The sequence below is a fragment of the Sinohyriopsis cumingii genome, chromosome 16 (genome assembly GCF_028554795.1).
Source record: "Sinohyriopsis cumingii isolate HCF-2022 chromosome 16, ASM2855479v2, whole genome shotgun sequence".
NCBI lineage: Eukaryota > Metazoa > Mollusca > Bivalvia > Unionida > Unionidae > Sinohyriopsis > Sinohyriopsis cumingii.
The window spans coordinates 6,274,057-6,298,086 of record NC_142976.1 but is presented as its reverse complement, the minus strand read 5'-3'; the positions used below and the strand labels follow the sequence as shown (position 1 = coordinate 6,298,086).

The 24,030-nt window shown below is 34.0% G+C and overlaps 1 protein-coding gene across 1 annotated transcript in view; it reads right to left on the bottom strand.

Annotated features, from left to right (window-relative positions):
* Window positions 1–23,642, bottom strand: part of LOC149779873 (isocitrate dehydrogenase [NAD] subunit beta, mitochondrial-like) — a 28,940-nt gene extending 5,298 nt beyond the window's left edge. Inside the window, exons 1-9 of the mRNA XM_089936556.1 lie at window positions 23,533–23,642; window positions 20,001–20,060; window positions 18,827–18,975; window positions 14,711–14,848; window positions 12,391–12,523; window positions 8,770–8,903; window positions 5,958–6,060; window positions 3,503–3,649; window positions 1,668–1,823 (exon numbers count right to left, since the gene is read on the bottom strand). Of these exons, the coding sequence (XP_089792682.1) occupies window positions 1,668–1,823; window positions 3,503–3,649; window positions 5,958–6,060; window positions 8,770–8,903; window positions 12,391–12,523; window positions 14,711–14,848; window positions 18,827–18,975; window positions 20,001–20,060; window positions 23,533–23,616 (1,104 nt within the window). The 5' untranslated portion in view covers window positions 23,617–23,642. The remainder of the gene's footprint in view (window positions 1–1,667; window positions 1,824–3,502; window positions 3,650–5,957; window positions 6,061–8,769; window positions 8,904–12,390; window positions 12,524–14,710; window positions 14,849–18,826; window positions 18,976–20,000; window positions 20,061–23,532) is intronic.
* Between the last annotated feature and the right edge of the window lie 388 nt (window positions 23,643–24,030).

The window sequence follows — 24,030 nt, the reverse complement described above, 5'->3', positions numbered from 1 at the left end:
CCCAGGTTCTTCCTCCACCATTTATACTGGCCACCATGTATAGCAGACATGCCTACCCTGACAAATCGGTCTTAGCAAGGCAGTTGATTATTTTCCATAAGATTGACCAGTTTTCATTAAGGTGTTGCAAAATATCAATAACTGCTATTGTAAAGCTGTAAAACATAATGAAAAGGTCAATGCATCGATGATAAACATTATGTTCAACTGAAAAAGTTTGCAAAGTACACGTAGACTTTATTTACTACTAGCATAGCTGCACAAACTCTAATTCCAAACCCTACTCAGCTCAGTCGTTTGTTGTTATCTCTCAACTTGACGTAATTCTTGGAAATTCTTTGCCATTTCACATGACAACGGCAATCATACCTACCGCCATGAGACATAATCAAATTGGCACATGATGTTCAATGAACATAATTGTGTCCTTTCCAGTGTTTATTCATAAGAATCTGAATACTCCTTTTTATTCCACTGTGTTGATTATTACACTTTTTCTAGAAGCTTATTTTCCCTTTTGTCCTAAACATGCATTGCTTCCTGGATGCCATTTGTAAAAATTATATAACCATGAGTTTGATCATGCACACACTTCACATGAACAAATAGGTGCAGTTTAAAGCACATATGGTGCTGCTGTAAAGTTAGTCTGGTTCCCTGACTAATTTCATTAATTCTAAGACCAAACCCGATCCAAATAAAACACGGATGAACCAATTATCTGGATTTTTTGGCAATGATCATTTGAAGGGTAATTTTTGTAAGGCTTACGGCAAAATCGTAAGAGTTGGCAGGTCTGTGCATAACCTATCTTGTGTTGAAAAATAGCATTAAACCCTACAACAACTTTCCATTCTTGGCAAAAGTAGCACCAAGGTTGAAAGGTTTTTATTATCTATTATTCTGGTCAAGCCAAAACAGGAACTCGTGCGGACGAAGGTGAGACATGGGTTAACTGTGAAGACAAGAAGCTTAGATCACTTAGTCATCTGAGGTCTAATTCTATAACTGAATAGCAACACCATCGTGTTTATCAATAATTTCTAGTGTGTACCATAAATGAAATTCAGAAAAATTACTATATAGGAAATTCAAAAATACTGTAGCAATGAAAGAAAATATGCATCAATAGGTTGGTATTTATTCTTCATTTCTGTCTAAATTGGTATTTCAAAACAAAACAAAAAATTAAGGGGCTCTCATGCCAGTTTGCATTCTGTCAAATTTTCCTGAAATTTCATTGGGCAGTGATTGACAAGTTAAAACTAAAAGTTGACGAATGAAACATCAGTGGCAATGGACAATACAAGTCAGATGTCAGACAAAAGAGCATTTGGCCTTGTTACCTGGTTAACTAAAACAAACAGAGTCATACCAAAGAATATTCTCTATTCAGGAGTGGACTAACTTATGGCTGCACATGAAAAATTGCAAGTGATAACACACAATGCTCGCAGTCGCATTATATCATTTCAATAATTATAAAAGAATTTTTGTATGTAAAGTCAGTATTTTCCACTGTCTTAACCTAATGGAAAATTTTAAAAAACACAAATGTTAACTTTGATTAAAAACAATACATTTATTGCTTGATTACTGAATTAATGTGAACTTTCCAAAGCTGACACTGCAAAAGCGTTCACCTTGCTTAAATGCAAACATCTTACCTTTCCATCCTTTATAACTTTAAATAAAGCATCCTCTATCAGCTTGCAATGGTAGTCAAGGTGAATGTGTCTAAGTAGGTTACAGCTACTCAGAAGCACTCCTGTGGGATTGGCAATGTTCTTGCCTACAGCCTCTGCAAAAGCATGACGGGCTCCCTAAAAATAGAAACAAGTATAAAGCAAAATTAGGAAATTCTATAGGAAATTATGTTTCTCTGAAAATATCTACCCAATCACATTAATATTAGGAATTACTTCTGCTACTTCCAGAATCTAGCTCTCCCATAGACTTGGAAAGTGTCTCTATTGATGCTTCGCATATATAAAGGGAAGTAACTCTTACAGATTACATCCCCTTATCCAGTTATGTATAATGTTACCTACTTAAGCACTGTCTAAGGCTGGATGCTCGTATTGCAAGGGAGGGACGGAGGGATTTATAGTAATGTGACTGGGTAAGTATTTTTTAAGAAACATAATTAACTATAAAAATTTCCTTTCTATGTCAAATACATTACCCCATTACATTAACATTTTCTATCCAGTGTGTACTAGCTCACACATTCAGTTTGATCTTGTCAACAAATGTTCACACTTTAACAAGGCATGTAAATAACAACCATCCGAAGGAATAGGGATGTATGAGGATCCAAATAAAGTGAATAATTGCTATTTAAAGGTATGAGTAATCAAATTCTAAAAAATTACACCCATTACTGAAATGGTTGGTACTGAATGCCTACACGCCTTGTATGACTTGTATTATACAAAAACCGTGTGAACCATAGTCTTTAAGGAACTATTCTGCTCTTTAAACTCATGGTCTTCTTTTTTTTAGCAATGAAAAGTAAACTGCACATTTTACAATGATAACTGGGCAAGAATACTCATTTAAAACGAGACACAGTAATTTCAACAAATTTGATATTTTTGCATTTTTAAAAAAGCTTTGACAGGTAACTGACGCATAATTTCAAATATAAAATAGGAATATTACTCCTTTCATTTTGACATCATATTCTCAAATTTACAATTTCATTAACCTATTTAAACTCTCTGAATTTTTGTGTGCCTTTTTCAGGTACATAATTTCTTTTTAAGTAGACAGAACAACAACAAAAATGCAGAGAACTGAGGAATAGGAATCAATAGCTTTGAAGGAAATTCAAATACTGTCATGCAGGAAGATGTCTCTTTTTTCATATTTCTAAGTCATTTTTCCAAAACAAATAAAACATTACCGAAAATTTCACAGAATGGTAACTATAATAAATTTAAACACAGCAAATAATCACTTAATGACAGCAGCAGTAAATTAAAACACTGTGAAATGAACGAAAAATCAAAAGTAACATAAAATTGAAATAAAATATAAAACAACAATTTTGCAATTGATATGCCCATAGTTTTTAGCTTTTGTATCTATCTTACAATTAATATTGTTCCTGTTACAATTTCTTACTTTTCCAAATCGACAGGTCAAGATGAACCAAATATGCATACAATATTGATCTGAATACTGCAGCATTAATTCTAATTCATTTATTAACGTTTTGCTGATAAAGCAGAAGGTTCTAGTATTCTAAACTGTTATGTTGTTGGTCAAATTCTACTCTGTAGTTTTTGAGAAGTCAAGCTAATAGTTGGGACATGTTTTGGTTCTACTCACAGCTGCTGTATTAAAATTAAGGTGAGCTTACAAACGATTGATGAAGATTCCCTCAAACACTGCATCAATAACAGCACCACAATCAGCTATTTGTTACCAATATCTACTCTATGCTTTAAAGGTCAGAAAATAATGAAAAGTCAAATTATTTAATGTATTTAAATACCTGTTCAAACACAGCTACATCACGACTGCAACTCTCCCCTGGAACAACACCAGCACCTCCAACCAATCCTGCTGCCAAGTTGTCCACGATGTTTCCATAAAGATTTGGCATCACCATGACATCAAACTGATGTGGCTTGGATACCAGCTAAAATGGAACATATTTTGAAAAGAATCATTTACTGTGAGCACAAAATGAACATTAACCAGGCCAACCTTCACAAGGCCAGGTTTTCAGTATATTTCCCTACGTACAAAGAGTATCAGACATTTCTCAACATTGGGGGATCAGTTTTCAACATTATGCACGATTTACTCTGTATTGGTTTTCACCATTATGCACCAATTACTCTGAATCAGTTTGCAATATTAATGACTATGCAATAGCAAAATTCAATTTCAAGGCATGTGGGCAGTTTCCATTTACAGTCACTTTTTTAAAACTAAAGGATGTTCCAGTTTAACATACATAGTACACAGGGAAGGCATTTTTTTATTATAAAAAAAGAGATGCCCAGGTATCTTAATTACTCAAAGAGTTCATCTTAAAATTAAATTGTAGCTATTGGTGACCACTCCACAATGAAAGTGCCTTCCCTGAATCCCAAGTATGTTTTACTGGAACAGTCCTAATTACAAAATTGATATTTACTAATTAATTTAAGTATATAACTAGGATTATCAAGAAATTTGCTTTTGTCCATTGGTAGCCTTTTCTTAAAAACATCTAAACATACTGAAACAACATCCAAACAATCATACTGAAACAACATCCAACAAACATACTGAAATAACATCCAAACAATCATATTGAAACAACATCCAAACAAAAATATTTAAACAACATCCAAATAAACATACTGTAACAACATAAAACAAGTCATGATGCTTTTAAGTTATTTTTTGTACAATGTGTGGTGTTAACATTTTTGTTTGTTCACAATGCTTTAGAAATTTACTTTAATTCTGGGGTTTTTGCACGCTTTTAGTCATGTTTGTGTATAACAAACATCCTTTGCAGCTGTGCTTTGTGTACTGCAGTATGTCATCATTTAATTCTAGCATGATTTGCATATTGCAGTCTTTCAACATTATGGCATGCTTTGCATACTGTAGTCTTACATCATCTAATTCTAGCAATGCTTTGTTTATTGCAGTCTTTCATCATTTAATTACAGCAATGCTTTGTGTATTGCATTCTTTCATCATTTTATTACAGCAATGCTTTGTGTACCTTAGTTGTTGCTGCTGTTGTTGTGGGGTTTAATGTCATTTTTCAGTACACAATAGGCTATGCATGGCGGCCAGTATTAATGGTGGAGGAAGAACCCGGGAAAATCCAGGAAAGAACCACTGACCCACGAGAAGCTACTGACAAGCTTTCTCACATACCCATATTGGCCGAATCCTAGACTCGAACCCACGCAGACAGAGGTGAGATGTCAGTGATCCGTAACATAAAGCGCTTTAGACCACTCAGGGCCCCTGTGTACTTTAGTCTTTTATCATTTACTTACAGCAATGCTTTGTGTATTGCAGTCTTTCATCATTTAATTACAGCAAAGTTTTGTATACTGCAGTCTTTTAACATTTAATTAAAGCATGCATTCCAACAAAGCAGAGATGCCAATACATCCCCATGAAAAATAAGATTGTCAGCATTATAAAATCAGAATATTAATGAAAACAGAAATACTCTAAATTTTATGCAATCATTTATTTTCAGCACAAAAACTCACTGATCTAAAGTACTCTTTGCTTCAAACATGCTTCCTGTAACTTTCCTGCCATGTGATATGCTTCCATCTAGGAAAACGGAAAGACATGGTATTCATCCAATACTGATGTCTTGCACATTTTCATAATACATGACTTTCTGCAGAGGTGTAATCCCCATAAGTCATTTGTTTTTATATCATTCTTCAACTTTCTCATGTGATACGATTTATGACTGGACAATAGTCCATTGCTTTTCAATTGTACCATCATCAACAGAAAATGTGTGTACTGCTCTGATTCAATTGTTTTTGGAACACAAGCACTTAGGTAGATTTTAACGAAATAACTTTGATCAGACACTATAATGGTTGCAATGATCTAAATTCACCTAAATAAAGTTTGCCTATATAAAACTTTACCTGATCAGAAAATCAGAATTTGATATAAGTGACCATAGTGGCATAATTTAACATTAAAAATAAAAATTATTCCATCAAAATTATCAAAGTGGATATCACTGACCCTATATTTTTTTCATACTTCAGAGCAATTTTTTATTATTATATTTTTCAGCAATGCTTTCTTGCATGCTATTTGTGGTAGATTTATGGATTACATCAGGCATATTTTGTGTACAACTTTCTTATCAGGCATATTTTATGTATTGCATCCTGATATTATGTACTGCATCCATGTTTTATGTATTGCATCCATGTCCTGTGCACTGAACCATTTACCTGCATACAGCAGTTGTCAATGATCATAGTCTCGTATTTTATCTTTGGGTACAGCTGTGCCACTTCTTCGCAACACTTTAGAAATAAACCGTCTCCAAGCTTCCTAGAATACACCAAAAAGTTATTATTATAATTCTAATAATGTATGTAACAAGAACTGTAAAGGTGTCTATTAACTCATTAATCCTACAGCTGTGAGGATATTACTTTAAGCTGCATCGCACACACAGTGGTCATGAACAACACTCCAGTGTGTACACATGTAATGGGTTAGTTTAGTTTACTGCCTGTAAATGTTTACAAAGTTGGTAACAATGTAAACAAACACATATAAGCCAACCTCGCAAGATGTGCAAGTTTAATTTGGCTAAAATAAGCGAAAAAAATGCGTAATCTGAGCATAGAAAGAGTAATCTATATAATACTAGTACCAATATTAGTAGACCTGCTTTGCTGACGCTATGACATTACACAACATAATTACAGTACACTATAGAAAAAATTGTACATTTATATTTTCTACCGACCTGGATCTGTGCGTCAAAATGCCTGGGAAAAATGAGCATTTGGGTTAGAAACAAAACAAATGTTTTCTTTCCCATGCAAATTCAAGATGAGAACACAAAACATACTAACAAATTATTTATATTCAACAGTCACTTTAACAAGTCTATATCATACATGTCTAACTTTTGCAGAATGATCCACAGATTCTGCCCTGAATCCAATTGCTGTATTGAATCACTCCCATATTCTTCTTTACAAATTTGGAAAACACAGCTGATTTGTCCTTATCACACATGTTCTGAATTTTAAAAAGACCCATCTGCTCTAAGAACTTTTATCCAAAAGTCAACCCATAAAAACCCTTAATATCTGGCACCATTTTCTTTAAAAGTATAGACTGGTATGCTAACTAACTTATTATCAATATAACAAATCTGCGAGGCAAAGTTTCAACTGATGAAACCCATCTGTTTTCTTGGAAACAGGTCACATACAATTGCTATAAATAGAAAATTAGGAATGTACACGTAGCTCTATCATGGAAAAATAAACTCCTACTCTATTCTTACATAGCAGTCTTCTGTTTTAGAATATTTTTACCTGAAAAAAGCATAATCCATACACAGGCAAGAAAAAAACATAATTCTGTGAAAAAAGCATAATGATTATGCAAAAAAAGTAATGGTTAGCATGTATGCAAACATGCCCATCAAAGTAAGTGACACAAGAACTAATCCATTCCAATAACTGATGTATATTGACATTGCAAGATTTTTCTGCCATTTCTGTTCCTAAAGTATCAATGATTTTCATGTCAAACTGGGTATCACCAGAAATGAATTTTACTGATACAACATTACACACCAAGTTTATTACCAATCCTGTTCATAAAAAATTTTGGAATCTATTTACCTTTTTTAAAAAAACACATCAATGATTGCCATTTTTAAAAAAACAACAAAATTTCCACTTTGTAAAGTACTTCAGTTTTTTGTAGTCTTTCTAGATCCAATGAAAACAACACACATAATTATATCCAGAGCAACATGTCTGGTTACATTACAAAAAAAATTTAATCAGGTAAAGATATGGAGATGTATGAAAGATTCTCGTGTCAATTCTAATAATGTTTTACCTAAACTGTCAGATATATTCAACAAAGACATTTCTTAAAAACCAAATCATGTCACAATAAGATGTAAAAGACAAACATTAAACATCTGCAAGTTGAGCAAGATTGAGAATGCACACTGTCAATGGTTAATAGACAAATAACCATCAACTTTAAGCCTCCTCTGCAGATCAGACGAAAGATGGAGTTTCTTACTTTATTGCTTCAATGGCATAGTTTTGATTAGGGCTGTTATATTTAAGCATACAAGGTACTCAGGGAAGGCAGTTTTTAACAAAATATATGCCAGGGTACCTTAATTTTACAGAGTTCATATTAAAATGATAAGAAATTTCTAAATTGCATCTATGGGTGGGTACTTCACTTTAAAAGTGCCTTCCCTGGGACCCCGGTACGTTTTGATGGACAGCATGTGCCATGTTTACATTTACAAACCTTGTAAATGTTGCAGTCTCAGCCATGAGACCAAAGGTAACAACAAAGAGGAGGAGTTCATACTAAAAAGTAACTTTGTGTTCTCTCTTTATAATGCCATAAAAATTAATCATGTTATAAGTGAAGTACCTCATGATGAAGGGTATTACAACAAGGATGTCTTGGAAGTCAAATAAAACAAAAAACTTCAACATTGTGAAATCACATCATAATTGTTTCTAATGAGTCAAGAAATAAAATCAATTAATTATAAATTATATAAACTTTGACCAATTTAATGGAATCCAAGATCATATTTATATAATAATGGCATCAGTATAATGAAGGATTTTATTATGAAGGACTACTATATTCAATGACTAATCCATTTAAAACAACCAATTTTACTTTATCAAAAATGTTTGCCATCTTCAATTAGTTCAAATTTTGTTCTGTTGCTCCACAAGTACATGTCCGTTCCATCAGTCATTGGTTATTTTAGGCAGTGGAAGCATCTTTGACCGATCCACACATACATAAATCAAATGAAAAATGAAAATCAAAATATATTTTTCTGATGATAAGTCCATACTTGATAAGTGCACCACTACTTTACAAAGTTTTGGCAAATATTTACCGTGGACATCTTTGCCTGGTTATAAGATCATACCTACTTTTTGCCAAATTAATTAAGATGTCTCCTCATCTAATCATGGGTTAAATACAGTATGGATTAATTTGTAATGTATTGTGACTTACATAATGTTTGCTTTATGCACAGCTGTCACTTTCTTCCTCTTATTTCTCAGCGCATAATCAAAAGCAAACTTGGCTATCTTCTCTGACCTCTCTCGGGTGATGATTTTCAAAGATTCAATCACTCCTTTGACACTCTATAAATAAAAGCAATTACTTGTTCAACACTATAAATGTAAGCAATTACGCCTTGGACACTATAAAATATAAGAAATTACAAATATCTTAAATCTTATTCATAAGCTTAAACTTTTGCAAATTTAATGAGACCATTTTGCACAAATTTTGGTCACTAATAACAGTATAATGCAAAAAGAATCAAGACATCACTATTTAATGTGATGGATATGCCACATTTATGAAGACTGCACAAAGTTTAATAACAAATTATACTGTAGATTCATTTAGTGGGTATTAATTTTCATGGATATGCAAAACAAATGGTACTTTAACTCAGAATTAAGGGATGAAGTCCTAGCATTTGCACAGGTGGACGATTGTTCTTTTAAACGCTGTAGCAACATTGATAGTAACCAAAACTGGTATGCCATGAAAAATAGTGAATTAACAATAATTTATAGAAAATAAAAAACATCTAAAAAATACAAGGAAAAAGAGACCGAAATACGATGTTCTGAAAAACATTCAAAGTTTATGAGCAAATAAAATTATTTAATTTCTAAAGGAAATCAAAAGTAGGAATAAGTACATTTTAGAACAATTTCCAAAGCATGTAGGCCACCATTTTACTGTAGGCCACCATTTACTAATCAATGCAAGATTTATAAACAAAATTTTCACAGGATTTAGCATGGCGAAAACTCTGTGCAAGTTATTCTTTTACAAAACCATTGAAAATCCTTCAAATGTTGCTAACTGATAATTGTGGACAAGTCAAGCAAAGAATTAATATTTTCTTTAGCATTTCCTTCATTTTGGGCATGGGTTGCAGACATAAGAAATCCTACTGACTGTACAAAGCATGTTCAATCAATTTCAGTAAAATTTAGGGGAAACAGACCATTATAGCAAGATTTGTCTAAAACTGAAAAATACAAGTACACACACTCACACACAGAGGAAGACAGATATAGAAGGCTTTAAGAGTGTACAGTAGCCTCCCTCTTGAATGCCCCCCCCCCACTACCAGTGGCCACCTGCTTCTCAAAGCCAGAATCCCTTGGCAATGATGAGTTTGTATTCAAAAGTACCCTTTAAAAATGGCTACCCCTCTAACCTGACCAGCAGCCAGCATGTTAGTACAAAAATGTAAAATATTCCCCTCACCAGCAGCCACTTTTGTAAAATGTATCCAGAACCTATAATTAATTCATATTGTGACATAAGGTAAGTAATCAGATTATCTCTATCGTCAATACATGTCTCCCAATGTCAGGTTTCCGCAACTGAAAGAAGTGTTGACTAAAGTACATGTAACAGTAATATTAATATTGTATCATTGTCTATAAAAGCCAATATTTACAGGAAATGGACTCAACAATGTTATGAGAGGTTTGGGCTTCACACATTTGTCGCGTTCTTCTCTTCAATGATTACAACTGGACATAGTTGTCAAGATTATAACAGAGTCAGCATAAGCTAAAAAGCTAAAAATAGATTTTGTGCATTAACACACACACACAGAAATTAACCGTGACCTTGAACAACAGGGTTACAGACAAAGACCGAAAAATCACATGACAACACATTTTTCGCTTCCTTTATGAAGAAGGCTTTTCATCCACTCGGCATAATTAAATCACTTACAGTTAGCAACATCTGAATAAATCATAACCAAACATTAACATGTCATCATGTAAACGGAAACATACTATTTTAGATGAAAGTCAGTTATTCTACTCGACATCAGGTGAGGTTGGGAGGGGGGACTTGCCGCACAATGTTATGTAGAAAAGACTCGATTAAAACAATTTTATGTTGAAAAGACTCGATTAAACAATGTCGTAACCAATAAAGAGGTTATTCAGCAGCAGTGGGAAAATGGAACAAATGGAAAGTGAATTATGTAATGTACCAAGATTTAAATGACATTTTTTTGAATGGTTTTGCAATGTGCATGACAACAATACCCACTCACATATCACGCTTACGTCAAGAATAAAAACTATTAATGCATATTCACTTGAAATAAGTCTATTATTATAACAAGAAAAACCTTTTAATAATTAATGATACTTTTAAACGAGGATATTACATGAAGATATTATGTGTTTTGAAGTAAATAGTTTTTTTTACTACATACATTAATATACTTCTCACACAAAATTTAGTCCCAATCTGGAAAGGCCACCTGTCTTATAAGGCCACTTTCTTGGTGCAGAAGGGGCGGCCGTATAAGAAGGGGACCACTGTATGCTAAAAGAACTATCAAAATTTAGTACCCGACTTCATTTCAAGCTGTGTCCTTTCTTTGTCTGGATGACATCTAAGGTCTATAAAAACCTATGATAGGTATATTTCTCATTTAAACAATTTTAATCAAAGGAATAGTGGCAAAACTGAATTCAGACACATTTAAGAGAGGGTTTTGTTAATACTATCTTGGGAAACTAATCAGGCCACTTCCAACATATATAAATTTCAACATAAAGTTATAGGTAATAAATTTAATTTCAGATTTAGAAATGTTACTTCAAATGTCCAAATACTGTCTTTTGATTGGTCGGAACATTATGAGCAAAGTTTTATGACAGAGGGGTCCATCCTCTGCAGAATACATGAACTTACTGTAAATTCATTTAATTCATTGATAGCAATTTTTTTGTTGTTTTGTGAAACTTATAAAAATAAATTTCGGTGTTTACTTTCCTGCATAGTGGGTTCACTGCTAATCTGATTTTAAATTAGCAGCCCCTATGAAAATTATTCCATTTCATCAGTATATTCATCACTGCAACTAGTGCAACATTAAAAACATCTAACAGCAGTGTTGCCCATTGGGCACAGGCTCACAAAATTTGCTGTCCAATGTCCCTAAATCTTTACCTGGGGATGCTTTGTCATTGAAAAATAATAGAAAATACACCTAAAACGTTTCATTAATGGATCTCCATCCATGTCTTTGTTGGCTCTAGCAATGGCCAAAGTCATGAAATGTAATAAAAACTGCAATATGGTCATGAACATCTATTTTAGACCAATGTATTTGGAAATTAAAACTTTAAAGTTTTGTGGTAGTTGACTGAGCCCCATTCTAAAATATTTGACAGCCATTCATGTAATCTATTTCTATGGTTAAACTGAACCCTAATGTGCAGAAAATATTATTGCAATAATGTCAATGTCCAACGAAAATATGACACTACAGAGCAGATGACAAAGTTAAGACATCAAAACCATCAAAGCAGTTAAGATTATCAAAGCAATTAAGATTATCAAAGTAATTAAGATTATCTTATTTAAACAACACTACTAGTGCATTATGTACTATTATTTTCATTTGTCCACCTAAAATGTTGTGTACCCACCAAATATGGACAGTAGGTGATACAGTTTGCCCTGCCCTTAGAATCCTATGTCCAACACCGGACATGATTCGTTCTTTCTGAATCTCTGAAAACTGGCTCATGTATTTGAGTCAAAACATTAACAAAGCAACTATACCTCATGCTCGAGTGCACTGTACTCTCCCTCTATCTGCTCTCGTATGATGACAAAGTCAAGGTTGTCATGGCGTGTTTTAAAACCAGGCAAACTCTTGATGTGTACCATATTAGCAAACAGATCTAATTCTCTCCTGGAAGATGAAAACATTATAATGAAATTCTTCTTCATAATTATCTGCACTGTCTATATAATGTATGTACTTTTGTATAAGCCGAATAATTTAGGTAAATCAAAAGCCTGGGCGAATGGGGGGGGGGGGGGGCAAGCAGGCTAACATATAAAGTTGACGAAAAGTTTAAGTTTTTTGTCCACTACTGGTATATATTGTTACTGAAGATCACCAAAGACAAGATCACATGCCTAATGATGCCACATAGCTCATATGATATGTGCTGCCATTAAATAATATATATATATTAAGCAATACTGTACTTGACTTCTATCTGATACATGCCCATCCACCAGCAAATGCAGCCATACATGTTTTAGAGTCATTATTGTATTTTCCAAACGAACCGCCACATTAGTATCTCTCAATCAAGTGTTTAACCTTTGGCTAATTAGTGATCATTAAAATCTATGGTACTTTACAAATGCACACTAGCTTTATTTTGGTATTAATAAGATATGAAAACAAACAAAATAAAAAGATTGGCGAGTATTTATGACTTGAACATTTTGGTATCGAGAGTCGAAATATAAGTATGGTGCTTAGTCTTAAAGCAACATGAGTGAGAGGCTCCATAGGGGTTTGTGAAAGAAAACTGATTACATCTGAAGCACCTATCATTCTGTATTAATACAAGCAAAAATTTTTTAAATGCCACAATAACAGGCATTTGTCTGGTCCTCCAAAGTTAGCCTTTAGCAGCAACTTCAAAAACACAGGCACCCTTCATCAAAGTAAGCCAACTACAATCTTCAATAAAATCAAAGCACCCTACATCAAAGGAAGTCAGCACCAAATTTAAATAAAGATAATGGAATCTGATTGATTGTTGCATTTTCCAAAGAGATTGGAACACGTTTGTTTTGCCATTAAAGTTTCCTTTTTGCACAAAAAAAACCTTATGATTATGATTGCCACAAACTGGTGTAAAATGCAAAAATTAAATTTCCAATCTTTCAAAACTATAGACATCTGACCTTCAAGTTAACTGAAGATGAGGCATCTCACAAAGACGTCTGTTAAACTTTTTTATTTGTTCATGTTTTCATTACCCTATGAACAGCCTCATCCTCTTAGTGGTCTCTGCAAGATGATAGTTGTCTCAAGAAAACCAAAATATAGGCCAATTTAAGTACATGTAGCATGTAAACAGCAACTATGTACTGCTACTGGTGACAATGAATATCGTAATGAATTGTTTAGTGACATGTGTCTGTTGACAATGGATATAGATCAAACGATGGCTACCATTTTTTATATATATGTGTTATTTGTGTTTTCTAACAGGATGTGACTGTTACATGAATTTCCTTACATGTGATCTGTACTTGAATTCATGGATTTGTCACTTACATGTACAGTACTTAATGCATTATGGACTGTACTGCACGCATGTAAGCTGACAATATACAAGTGTATTTCAGACTAGTTCTGTCATTTAATCAAAATATCCACTGTTTATTTTCTCCCAGTGTAAATCCTATACACTAATGACAGGTCACCCTTAAAAAATTTCACTTGTGTGTAAAAATTTTATTTTGTTCTGCCACCATCCCCCACCCCAAACATTTGTCTCCACATCCACTTGTGTCAACAATATTACATTGGTCCTGAGGATGTCAAGATAAATGGCAAGTACTGTATTATGAAAATGGCAACATTTTAAAAAAAATTGGCAACAAAATACTGAGGTTGGGGATTTTTCTGGCAATAACTTTTCAAAGCCAATGCCAGTCCTGGCCTGTGACCTGTAGAGCTACCAAAAGTCATGGGATTAAAAGAATTTTGTAAGAGTGCTCATTTGAAATTAAATTTATAACAAGTCATTGAATAATTTTCATTATTCTGCTCACTAAAGCTCAAAGAGATAACTAAATTTTTTCTAAAATTTATTCTGAAATTATCACTAATGTAAGAACCTCTAGTTGCTCACTGTCAACCTCCGTTTCTTTAAACTTAATATTTATCAAAGTTGTAAAATCCTCACTATTGTGGTAAGTAACCAGTACCACTGGACAACTTTATTTAACCTGTTTATGAATTTAATACTAAATATTAATTCATACAGACTATGTTATTTCCATTAGATGTGTCTGAAAATTCATGTTAAGCAAATGTTCTCTTCTGCTGCTTGGCTAATTTGTCTACCTCATCTGCATATTATATGTCTGCAGTTCTCCCTTCAGGTGATGTGGAGTGCTGATGATCCCCTTTATGCCCACGCCATTCCTCTTGAATGACTCAACCAACGTCTGAAGACTAGCACTTTGGGCAGAATGAACCTCACTATAAAATAACAATCAATCACTTGAATAAATGAATGGAATGACAAATGGACAGACAAAACCAGATATACAGATATGAATAAATGAAAGAAAGGATAGAGGAAAGAATAGAAAAATAAAATTAAATTATTTAAAGATGTAATAAAAAATAAATTTTCCACCAGCAACACATGAGAAACTTTTAAATGCAACACTGTTAGTATTTTTCTAGAACAATATCTCATTAAATAATAATGTTCTGCTATATACTGTCTATGCACACAATCTGGTCTTGATCTTTACATATGAATCTCTGAAAACATGTAACTAGGTTTACAACAAGTAAACCTAGAATTCCAAATATCACTGGCTGTTATGAATAGATGCTGTCATGAGTAACTGCTAGATCATGGCTATCATGAGCAACTGCTGGATGATGACTTTCATGAATTACTGCCAGATCATCACTGTTATGAGTAGCTGCTGGATCATGGCTATAATGAGCAACTGTTGGATGACGGCTTTCATGAATTATTGCCAGATCATCACTGTTATGAGTAACTGCTGGATCACGGCTATAATGAGAAACTGCTAGATCATGGCTATCAAGAGTAACTGCTAAATCATGGCTACCATGAGTAACTGTTGGATCATGGCTATCATGAGCAACTGTTGGATGACGGCTTTCATGAATTATTGCCAGATCATCACTGTTATGAGTAACTGCTGGATCATGGCTATAATGAGAAACTGCTAGATCATGGCTATCAAGAGTAACTGCTAAATCATGGCTACCATGAGTAACTGTTGGATCATGGCTGTTATGAGTAACATGTTGGATCATGGTTACCATGAGTAACTGCTAGATCCTGGATGTAATAAGTAACTGCTGAATCATGGCTACCATGAGTAACTGCTAGATCATGGCTACCATGAGTAACTGCTAGGTCATGGCTATCAAGAGTAACTGCTAAATCATGGCTACCATGAGTAACTGCTTGATCATGGTTGTTATGAGTAACATGTTGGATCATGGTTACCATGAGTAACTGCTAGATCCTGGATGTAATAAGTAACTGCTGAATCATGGCTACCATGAGTATCTGCTAGATCATGGCTACCATGAGTAACTGCTAGATCATGGCTATCAAGAGTAACTGCTGGATCATGGTTACCATGAGTAACTGCTGGATCATGGCTATCATGAGCAACTGTTGGATGATTGGATGATGGCTTTCATGAATTACTGTCAGATCATCACTGTTATGAGTAACTACTGGATCATGGCTACCATGAGTAACTGCTAGATCCTGGATGTAATAAGTAACTGCTGAATCATGGCTACCATGAGTAACTGCTAGATCATGAGTAACTGCTAGATAATGGCAACCATGAGCAATTGCTAGATCATGGCTACCATGAGTAACTGCTGGATCATGGTTACCATGAGTAACTGCTAGATCATGGCTATCATGAGTAACTGCTGAATAATGGCTACCATGAGTAACTGCTGAATCATGGCTACCATGAGTAACTCCTAGATCATGGCTGTAATAAGTAACTGCTGAATCATGGCTAGCTCATAGTTATCATGAGTAACTACTAGATCCTGGCTGTAATGAAGGTCAGATAATGAAGATATGATGAGACATTACCAATTTTTGTGTACTCGAACAAACATGCTTCTACGTAAATGTAAGAACTGTTCACTGAATATCAAAATTAGATTATTCAGATCTTATTGTTGCACTATGTATTGTGTTAATCTGTAGACAAAATTTAATGAATGTATGAAAAGAAAACTAGTTATTGGTTAAAATAATAGTCTTCATTTTCTATTTGGTCTTCCTAGATGGAACAGTGCCTCCAACATGTTTGTAAATTATAATGTATTCAGTTTTGATGAAGTTATGAGAAAGAATGTATTCTCATTGATGACAAGAGTATCTAGAAGTAAGAACTGTATTTTGGAATCTCTTTGGAACTATGACAATCATTTAAAATCTCATATTATTAGCAGATGGAATAAATTACTATTTAAATGTGGCATTTAATTTCATTCTTAACGATGCAGGGCACAGTTAATTGTGCAGATGTATCTGTATACTTGTACGCAAGAGATATATGTTCTTTTATGTTTACAGTGTTTTTAATTTATATCTATATTTTAATTTGGATGTATGGACTATGTAGTGTGAACTAAAGAATTCTTATCTTATCTTGTAATAAGTAACTGCTAGATCATGGTTACCATAAGTAACTGCAAGATCATGGCTACCATAAGTAACTGCTAGATCATGGCTGTCATGAGTAACTGCTAGATCACAGCTATCATGCAGTGTATCCCCCAGGGGTGTAAAATTGAGAGTAAAAAAAAAAAAAACATAGGTGTTAAAACTGGGGGTCAAATAAAAAATGTGGGGGTCAAAAATGTACTGACTAATTTTCATACGACTGGTACTTTTTCAGCCTGAAATAGGATATTGCAACTTGTACAACATACTCTCTCTCTCTCTAAACATACAAATACGCCAACATGCACAGTTAACAAACAAATGCATTGTCCACTCAAAGAATAATTTTATTAGTTCATTTTTCTTTTAAAGTCGTACTTTTAACAGTCTCCTCAACAATATTATAGCCCAACACATTACATATAAGCCAATACAAAAAGCCAAATAAATCTTTTTAACCAAATGGGAGTTAATTTACTGCCTTTCATCAAATGTGTACTATCATAGGTTTCATTGTACTTCATCCTAGAACACATTTATCCAAATATCAAGGAGGATACTGATTCATCTTCTTTCTAATAAGTTACACTTGAACTTTAAGATCTTTCTTTTATTGCAGTAAAAGTTAAAAACCAACAAAATCTGCAATGACCTGCTGACTTTGTAATCCAAATAACACATTCGTCTCTGCAAGTTTACTGATTTCTTTGTTGTGAAATAATGTGATAGGTTATAAAGTGTTCTCCAGATATCTTATGGCGAACGAGGGCCTATTTCTAAAAATTTTTAAATCCTGTCACGAAAGGATTTTTCACTTTTGCAGTCTTTGCAATCATGCGATCAGAAGTCACACCGGTAATCATAATGAATATTCCAGTCAAGGGAATAATTTTCTCCATTTTTCATTAAAGTTAGATCCACAGTTACTCTTTTGTGTTCTGCTTCTTTCAATTTCTTTGCTAATGCTTTTTAGTGCATGACGTTTTAATCTGGAGATCACTTTCTAGTGTAACGAGCCTTGATGTTAAATATCTAGAACAGCTTGCTGAGCTCGATGGAAATCGCGAGAAGCTCGCGAGATATGGGGAAGCTACTCTGTCATAACATTGCCTATGCTAGTCTGGTTCATTCTTTTATATGTTCCCTGCGTTGCACTTTGCTATACGAATAGAGAAGCGCAAGGCAGGGAGCAAACAAAGCGGGGAACCAGTCAATGCCTATACGCGAAGTATATACAATGACATCCATCGTCCAATGCATTAGGTATTAAATAAATCGTGATCATATTATGAAAATCCTTTGCGTCAAAAAAAATGCATGGTAACAAAATGTGTGCGTCAATTTTCTCCAGCGTGCATCCCTGACGCACAAATGTGCGCAAAGGGAAACACTATCATGAATCACTGCTGGATGATGATTTTCATGAGTAACTGCCAGATTATCACTGTTTTGAGTAACTGTTAGATCAAGGTTTTATGAATTACTGCCGTGTCAAAATGCCACAAAGAATTATTTTTGCAGGTAAATTCTTGAGTTCACTTTTTACATTTAAACATTTTTATGACTTACGGCCTGATCTAATTCTGTTTTCAACTACCTTTGAGAAACCATTTTTCAATTATCAGTTCATCACACAATTAGCAAAATTAAACTAAAGCAGTATTTACCCGAAGAAAAAACTTACCACATATCCTCCCACTTTTCACCTATTTATTAAGATCTCTACCCCTAGTCTTAACAAAAAAGATACTGTATTATCCACTTACCTGACAAATATTTCCTCAAATTCTATGGGGACCATTGCTGCCTTGTACACCTCCTGTACACTTGCCATCAGTTCTGGTCCAACTCCATCTCCTGGAATGAGTGTAACCACCTGCTTGCCCACTGGCTTTGCAACTGGGTCTGTTACTGCCTGAAATTGAATGTTTTAATTTTAGAATTTGAGACAGGGAAAAAATTACTATAAATTACCACTACCAATGATGGAATAAGTTGTTACTAAAAGTGCAAGATGTTATCAAGAATATTCTTGGTTTAGAAGGAAAAGTGAAACAAATCGACTAAACAAAAAGAGGGACAGCATGATTTCATTGCTGAGAAATTTAATGTAAAAAAGATTCAAAGAAACACTGTCAGTCACACATTCTGCAGTGGTGAAAAAGGGAATGGATGGAAACTGAGAGTTACAGCCAGATATCTCTACCTTCATTTTACTGAAAAGATTTCCAATTGTTCTGCATTGACTGGTGTTTATTCATATTTTTAAGAAAATTACTGGGTAATATGTTTCATTCAACTGATTCTTAAATATGCACATGATTTTTAGATTTTAGATATTTAAAAGTTAGTTAATTCTGTGCTTTATCTTCAATTATTACTTACATCTATGTGATCTCTATCTAGAATGACCACTCCTCTTATAAGGACAACTTATTGACACATAATGAATGACCTTATAATTTGGTACCACTATAAAGCCAACCCTGCAAATATTTGTTTTACTATTTCCTCCAACTAAGAGATTATTTTATGGGTATGTATATTATAAAAATCAAGTGTAGACATTTATGAAGAAAAAACACACCAGTTCAAAAAATATGTTGTGGGGGGTCAATAGCAGCTGTTTTCATGGGCCAGTTTCATAACTTCAAAGAATTTTTAGAAGTGACTTCATTGCAAAAATCTTGAAAACAATTCCTTTAATTTACTGATATAACAGTATGCTAAAATATGTCTTTTTACAGCCTGAAAATGTGGTGCTAGGTAAAGTTTTTAAGATGCTCCTTACTATAAGACAGAGATATTTCAATTTTCATTTATTTTTATGTGAACAATGTTATGTATCATTCAAAAGGTTAGAAAAAAAAATAGATAAATTCTTTGATTCATTTTCACCCCTTATCCCAAAATGTCTGCCAATTCCTGGCCAATACTCACATTAACAGGCCCTGCACCAGTATTATGAAACTGTCGTCCATTGACAGGACTTTTTTTTACCTGCAAAATAAATAAGATTCAAGTTCAGCATACAAACCATCATTTTCACAATAAAACATTTATGTAACATAAGTAAATTTATAAATTTATAAAATGTTTTCTGATGATAAGGCTGTAATTGAGATAATACTAGCCTCTAAAATTAAAGTCTATTGATGTAGTGAAAAACTGCATTGGCAATACAAACTGCTACTAATCTGTGCAGTTTTTAGATTTCCAAATACTAGCCTAATTTTTGTTTTCTTTTACTTTACAGATATGAACCTCTTCCATACTTCACTAAAACAAAAAAACATATATAACTTTTAAAGTAGAGAACAAGCACTTGCTGTACACCTCTATATACAGTCAAACCATTCCTAACAGTTATCTGTTTTCACCGATCACCTGATCACAATGGACATTCTCATTTCCATTCTGCAAATTTCCTATATAAATGAGCTGTATTTAAGTCACCTGCCTTTAGCATTCAATGGCCAGGTGTTTCCTAATGAAACTGAGTTTCACACTGCCTTATGTGGCCATTGGAGCATATCAGCAGCTCTAGGTACGCAAATTTAACACTTCTTTGCTTTGATGGGCAAGGCATTGTTTTGATAAAGGCATATCATGTGAATCAATGCTTTCTTCCATGACACAACTAAGTCCACATACAGTGTCATGGGTGAAGACTGCTCTCGAAGAAAAAGATCAAAAGACAGAATGACCATTGTCTTTTGTGCCAAAATGACATGTAGATTATATAATCTTTAGCTTTTTATGTATCATGCTCCATTTTATGTAAAATTACTGTAAATTGATTTTCTTTATTTTTCAATATTAATAGGATGAATCTGTAAATTGTCATTTTAAGATTCCAAATTAAAGCTATCTCTGATGAAAAAGTAATATATGAGAAGAGATACACCTCACTTGCGAAATGTCTCACAGTCTATACACTATTAATCAAAGTTCTCCCATGAAAGCCAACTGTCTTTTGATTTTGGTGAGTATGAGCAACTGTTTAATCCATCAACTTTATGGTAAAGTAAATGCTATTTTAAGGGTTGCACTTGTAAACATTAATGGTTACATGGATATATCATAATTTTTGGTGATAGTTCTCAAAGGTTATTTCTGTTGTCATTTTTAAGTTATTCATAAAATTTAAAACTATTATCTTGATACTGGCTGCAAACTGTATGCGAGTTGACATGAACATGTTCCACGCCTTAATCACAGGGGTTTGTTACAAAGAAAATTAGGAGTATCCGTCAGTGAATCAAGGGATGGGGGGGGTCAAACCTGTAACAACAATATTGTGTTTTAATGTCGACTAACATCGTAATGAAAGTCAAATTTTCATGAATATTTCAGACAACTGACAACTAAAATAATAGTGCTTTTCTACAAAGTAAAGTCATAATTTTTAATCAAACGTTACTTACTCTGGTGTCTTTTCTCTAATAAATTCAAATTCTCACAAAAGAAATGGAAATGTTTTCAAGTTTTGTTGGCCTATATTTTTCTTGGCTGGAAAGTGATGAAAGCCGGGAATGCCGAAATCGGGTTAAGTTGGAATATTATTCTTTAATGAAATGAATAAAAAATATATTATGCCTATTGGAACTGTAAGCAATGGTTCGTTTCATTCAAGAAATATATCCCCAACATGAACCTACTTGTATATCGGCACACCTCGACGAACATCACATTGCAAGAAATTCAAATGTGCGTCAACAGAACATGAAAACAACATGTGCTATGTCTTACATTGTAGGACTGTGGGGGGTAGTCCTATACAGTAATACCTCATACATTCGTGTTTCTGGATTCGCGAAATTTTCATCGGTACCCTCTACGCACATGTTTTCTTTATTTTATTGAATTATACCTTCGTTATATGACTTCTGTTACATATGAAGTTTACCTAGTTTACCTTCCTGACAATGACAAAGAAAACGTCAGTCATTAAGTTTACAGTCCCATTTGTTACTTGGTTTTACCTTACTGTGAGTGCAAAAGAAAACAGCAGCCAATGAATTAGTATAGGGGTAATATTAGTATACATGTACCATACTGTAAATGCGCTAGTGTGGCAAATACCCATTAGGCGATACTGTACTCTATTTTTACGTCAACCATTTATTTCTCTTTTTAAGGGTAATGTATTAAGCTAACTTTTAAATGAAATTAAAGTGTTTTGGGAGTATGATTTGGGTCATATTTAGGGTTTAAACCCTAGAAATAAGCATTTATTAGCATTTTTAGTGACTCGTAGCAAACATTCGCGATTCCTCCTGATCCGCGACTGGTTCTGGAACCTAACCTCGCGAATGTTCGAGGTATTACTGTCGTGTAAAAACACAGCACATGTTGGTTTTGTTTTAGTACTGTCTTACTATCCAAATGTCATGAGTTTAATATCCGGCCGAGTCATACCAAAGATTTACAAAAACGGTACTAACAGCTTCCTCGCTTGGCGCTCATCATTAAGAGGTTAGTGTTAGGACTGGTCGGCCTGGTGTCAGGATAATGTGACTGGGTGGGACATCATGCTACATGTCTGCGGCATGATGCCCCAGTGCTAGACATCACTATAAACTGCCACACTGCAGTCATCATAGCGATGAGACTGAAAAATTGTTAAAGCTAAGTTAAAAATCCAAATCACATCACATACTATCCAAATAATGGCCTTGTATAGTGTGTTCCGATGTCAAAGTTTCAGGACTCTCTCACACATTTGGCAGCATACTTTGACACTCTTCCACTAATTTATGTGTAATTAATATACTTACCGTGTTGTCTTTATCCTGATGGAATGAAAATATGACACTAGCTAATGGAACATGTTCGCGTTTTGTTGATATACATCTGAATTTGGTGTAATGCGACGGTAGTCGAGGTAATGCCGAAGTATGTTTAAGTAGGTTCATGTGATGGATATGTTTCTTGAACGAAATGAAATGTTGCTTTACAGTTCCAATTGGCATAATATATTTTTATTCGTTTTGTTGAAGAATAATATTTCAACTTAACCCAATTTCGGCATTCCCAGCTTTCATCGCTTTCCAGTCAACTGAAATGCTGGCCAATTAAACTTGAAAACAGGTCCATTTCTTTTGTGAAAATTTGAAATTATTAGAGAAAAGACATCATAGTAAGTAAAGTCTGACAAAAACATTATGACCTTACTTTGCAGAAAAGCGCCGTTATTTTAGTTGCCAGTTGTGTGAGATATTCCTGAGAATTTGACTTTCACTACGATGTTAGTCGACATCAAAACACACTACACAACAATGTTAGTTAGGCAGTAAGACCCTGACGCCCAAAACAAATATCAGCGTCAAGGTTTTACATGTAGAACCTGGGGGGGGGGACACTGTGGTCTTCTGCTTCTGGACTGTAGATTTGTGATTAAATTGATCGTTTTTCCTTTGTTAGAGATCTATTGCATGTCATAAAATTGGGAATTAGAAAATATCCATACTTGCACAAAGGCACAAAATTCTCGGAACGATTTCGTTCCAGGGCGAAGACACTTCGTGATCATGGAGGTCGCCATGTTCGCCATGACGTCACAAATAAATTAAGGCTAGTATAACTATACCCTCAGTATCAAGATTTAATTCTCAGAAACGGATAACATAAAAGACAAAGAACCAGTGAAAGGTTTAGGGGACAAAAGTGTCAAACAAAAGTAAATTAATAAAGAAATAAAATGACGACTAAGCTTTTCTTCCTTGTTATATGACCTACATGGATGACAGCTGAAAAGTGTGTAAAATATTTATAAAATAATATTTACTTTTGAATACAAACAAATAGAGATGTAATGTATCGATTGCAAACGTAGCATCAATAACGACTTATCATTGTGGTGTGTGAGTGTGACGCATTTAAACTGCTGATAATAGGTTTTATGTTGCATGGGTAAAAACTATGATGGAACTGTGAGTTTAGATTTACTGTTATGGGGAAAGGGCGA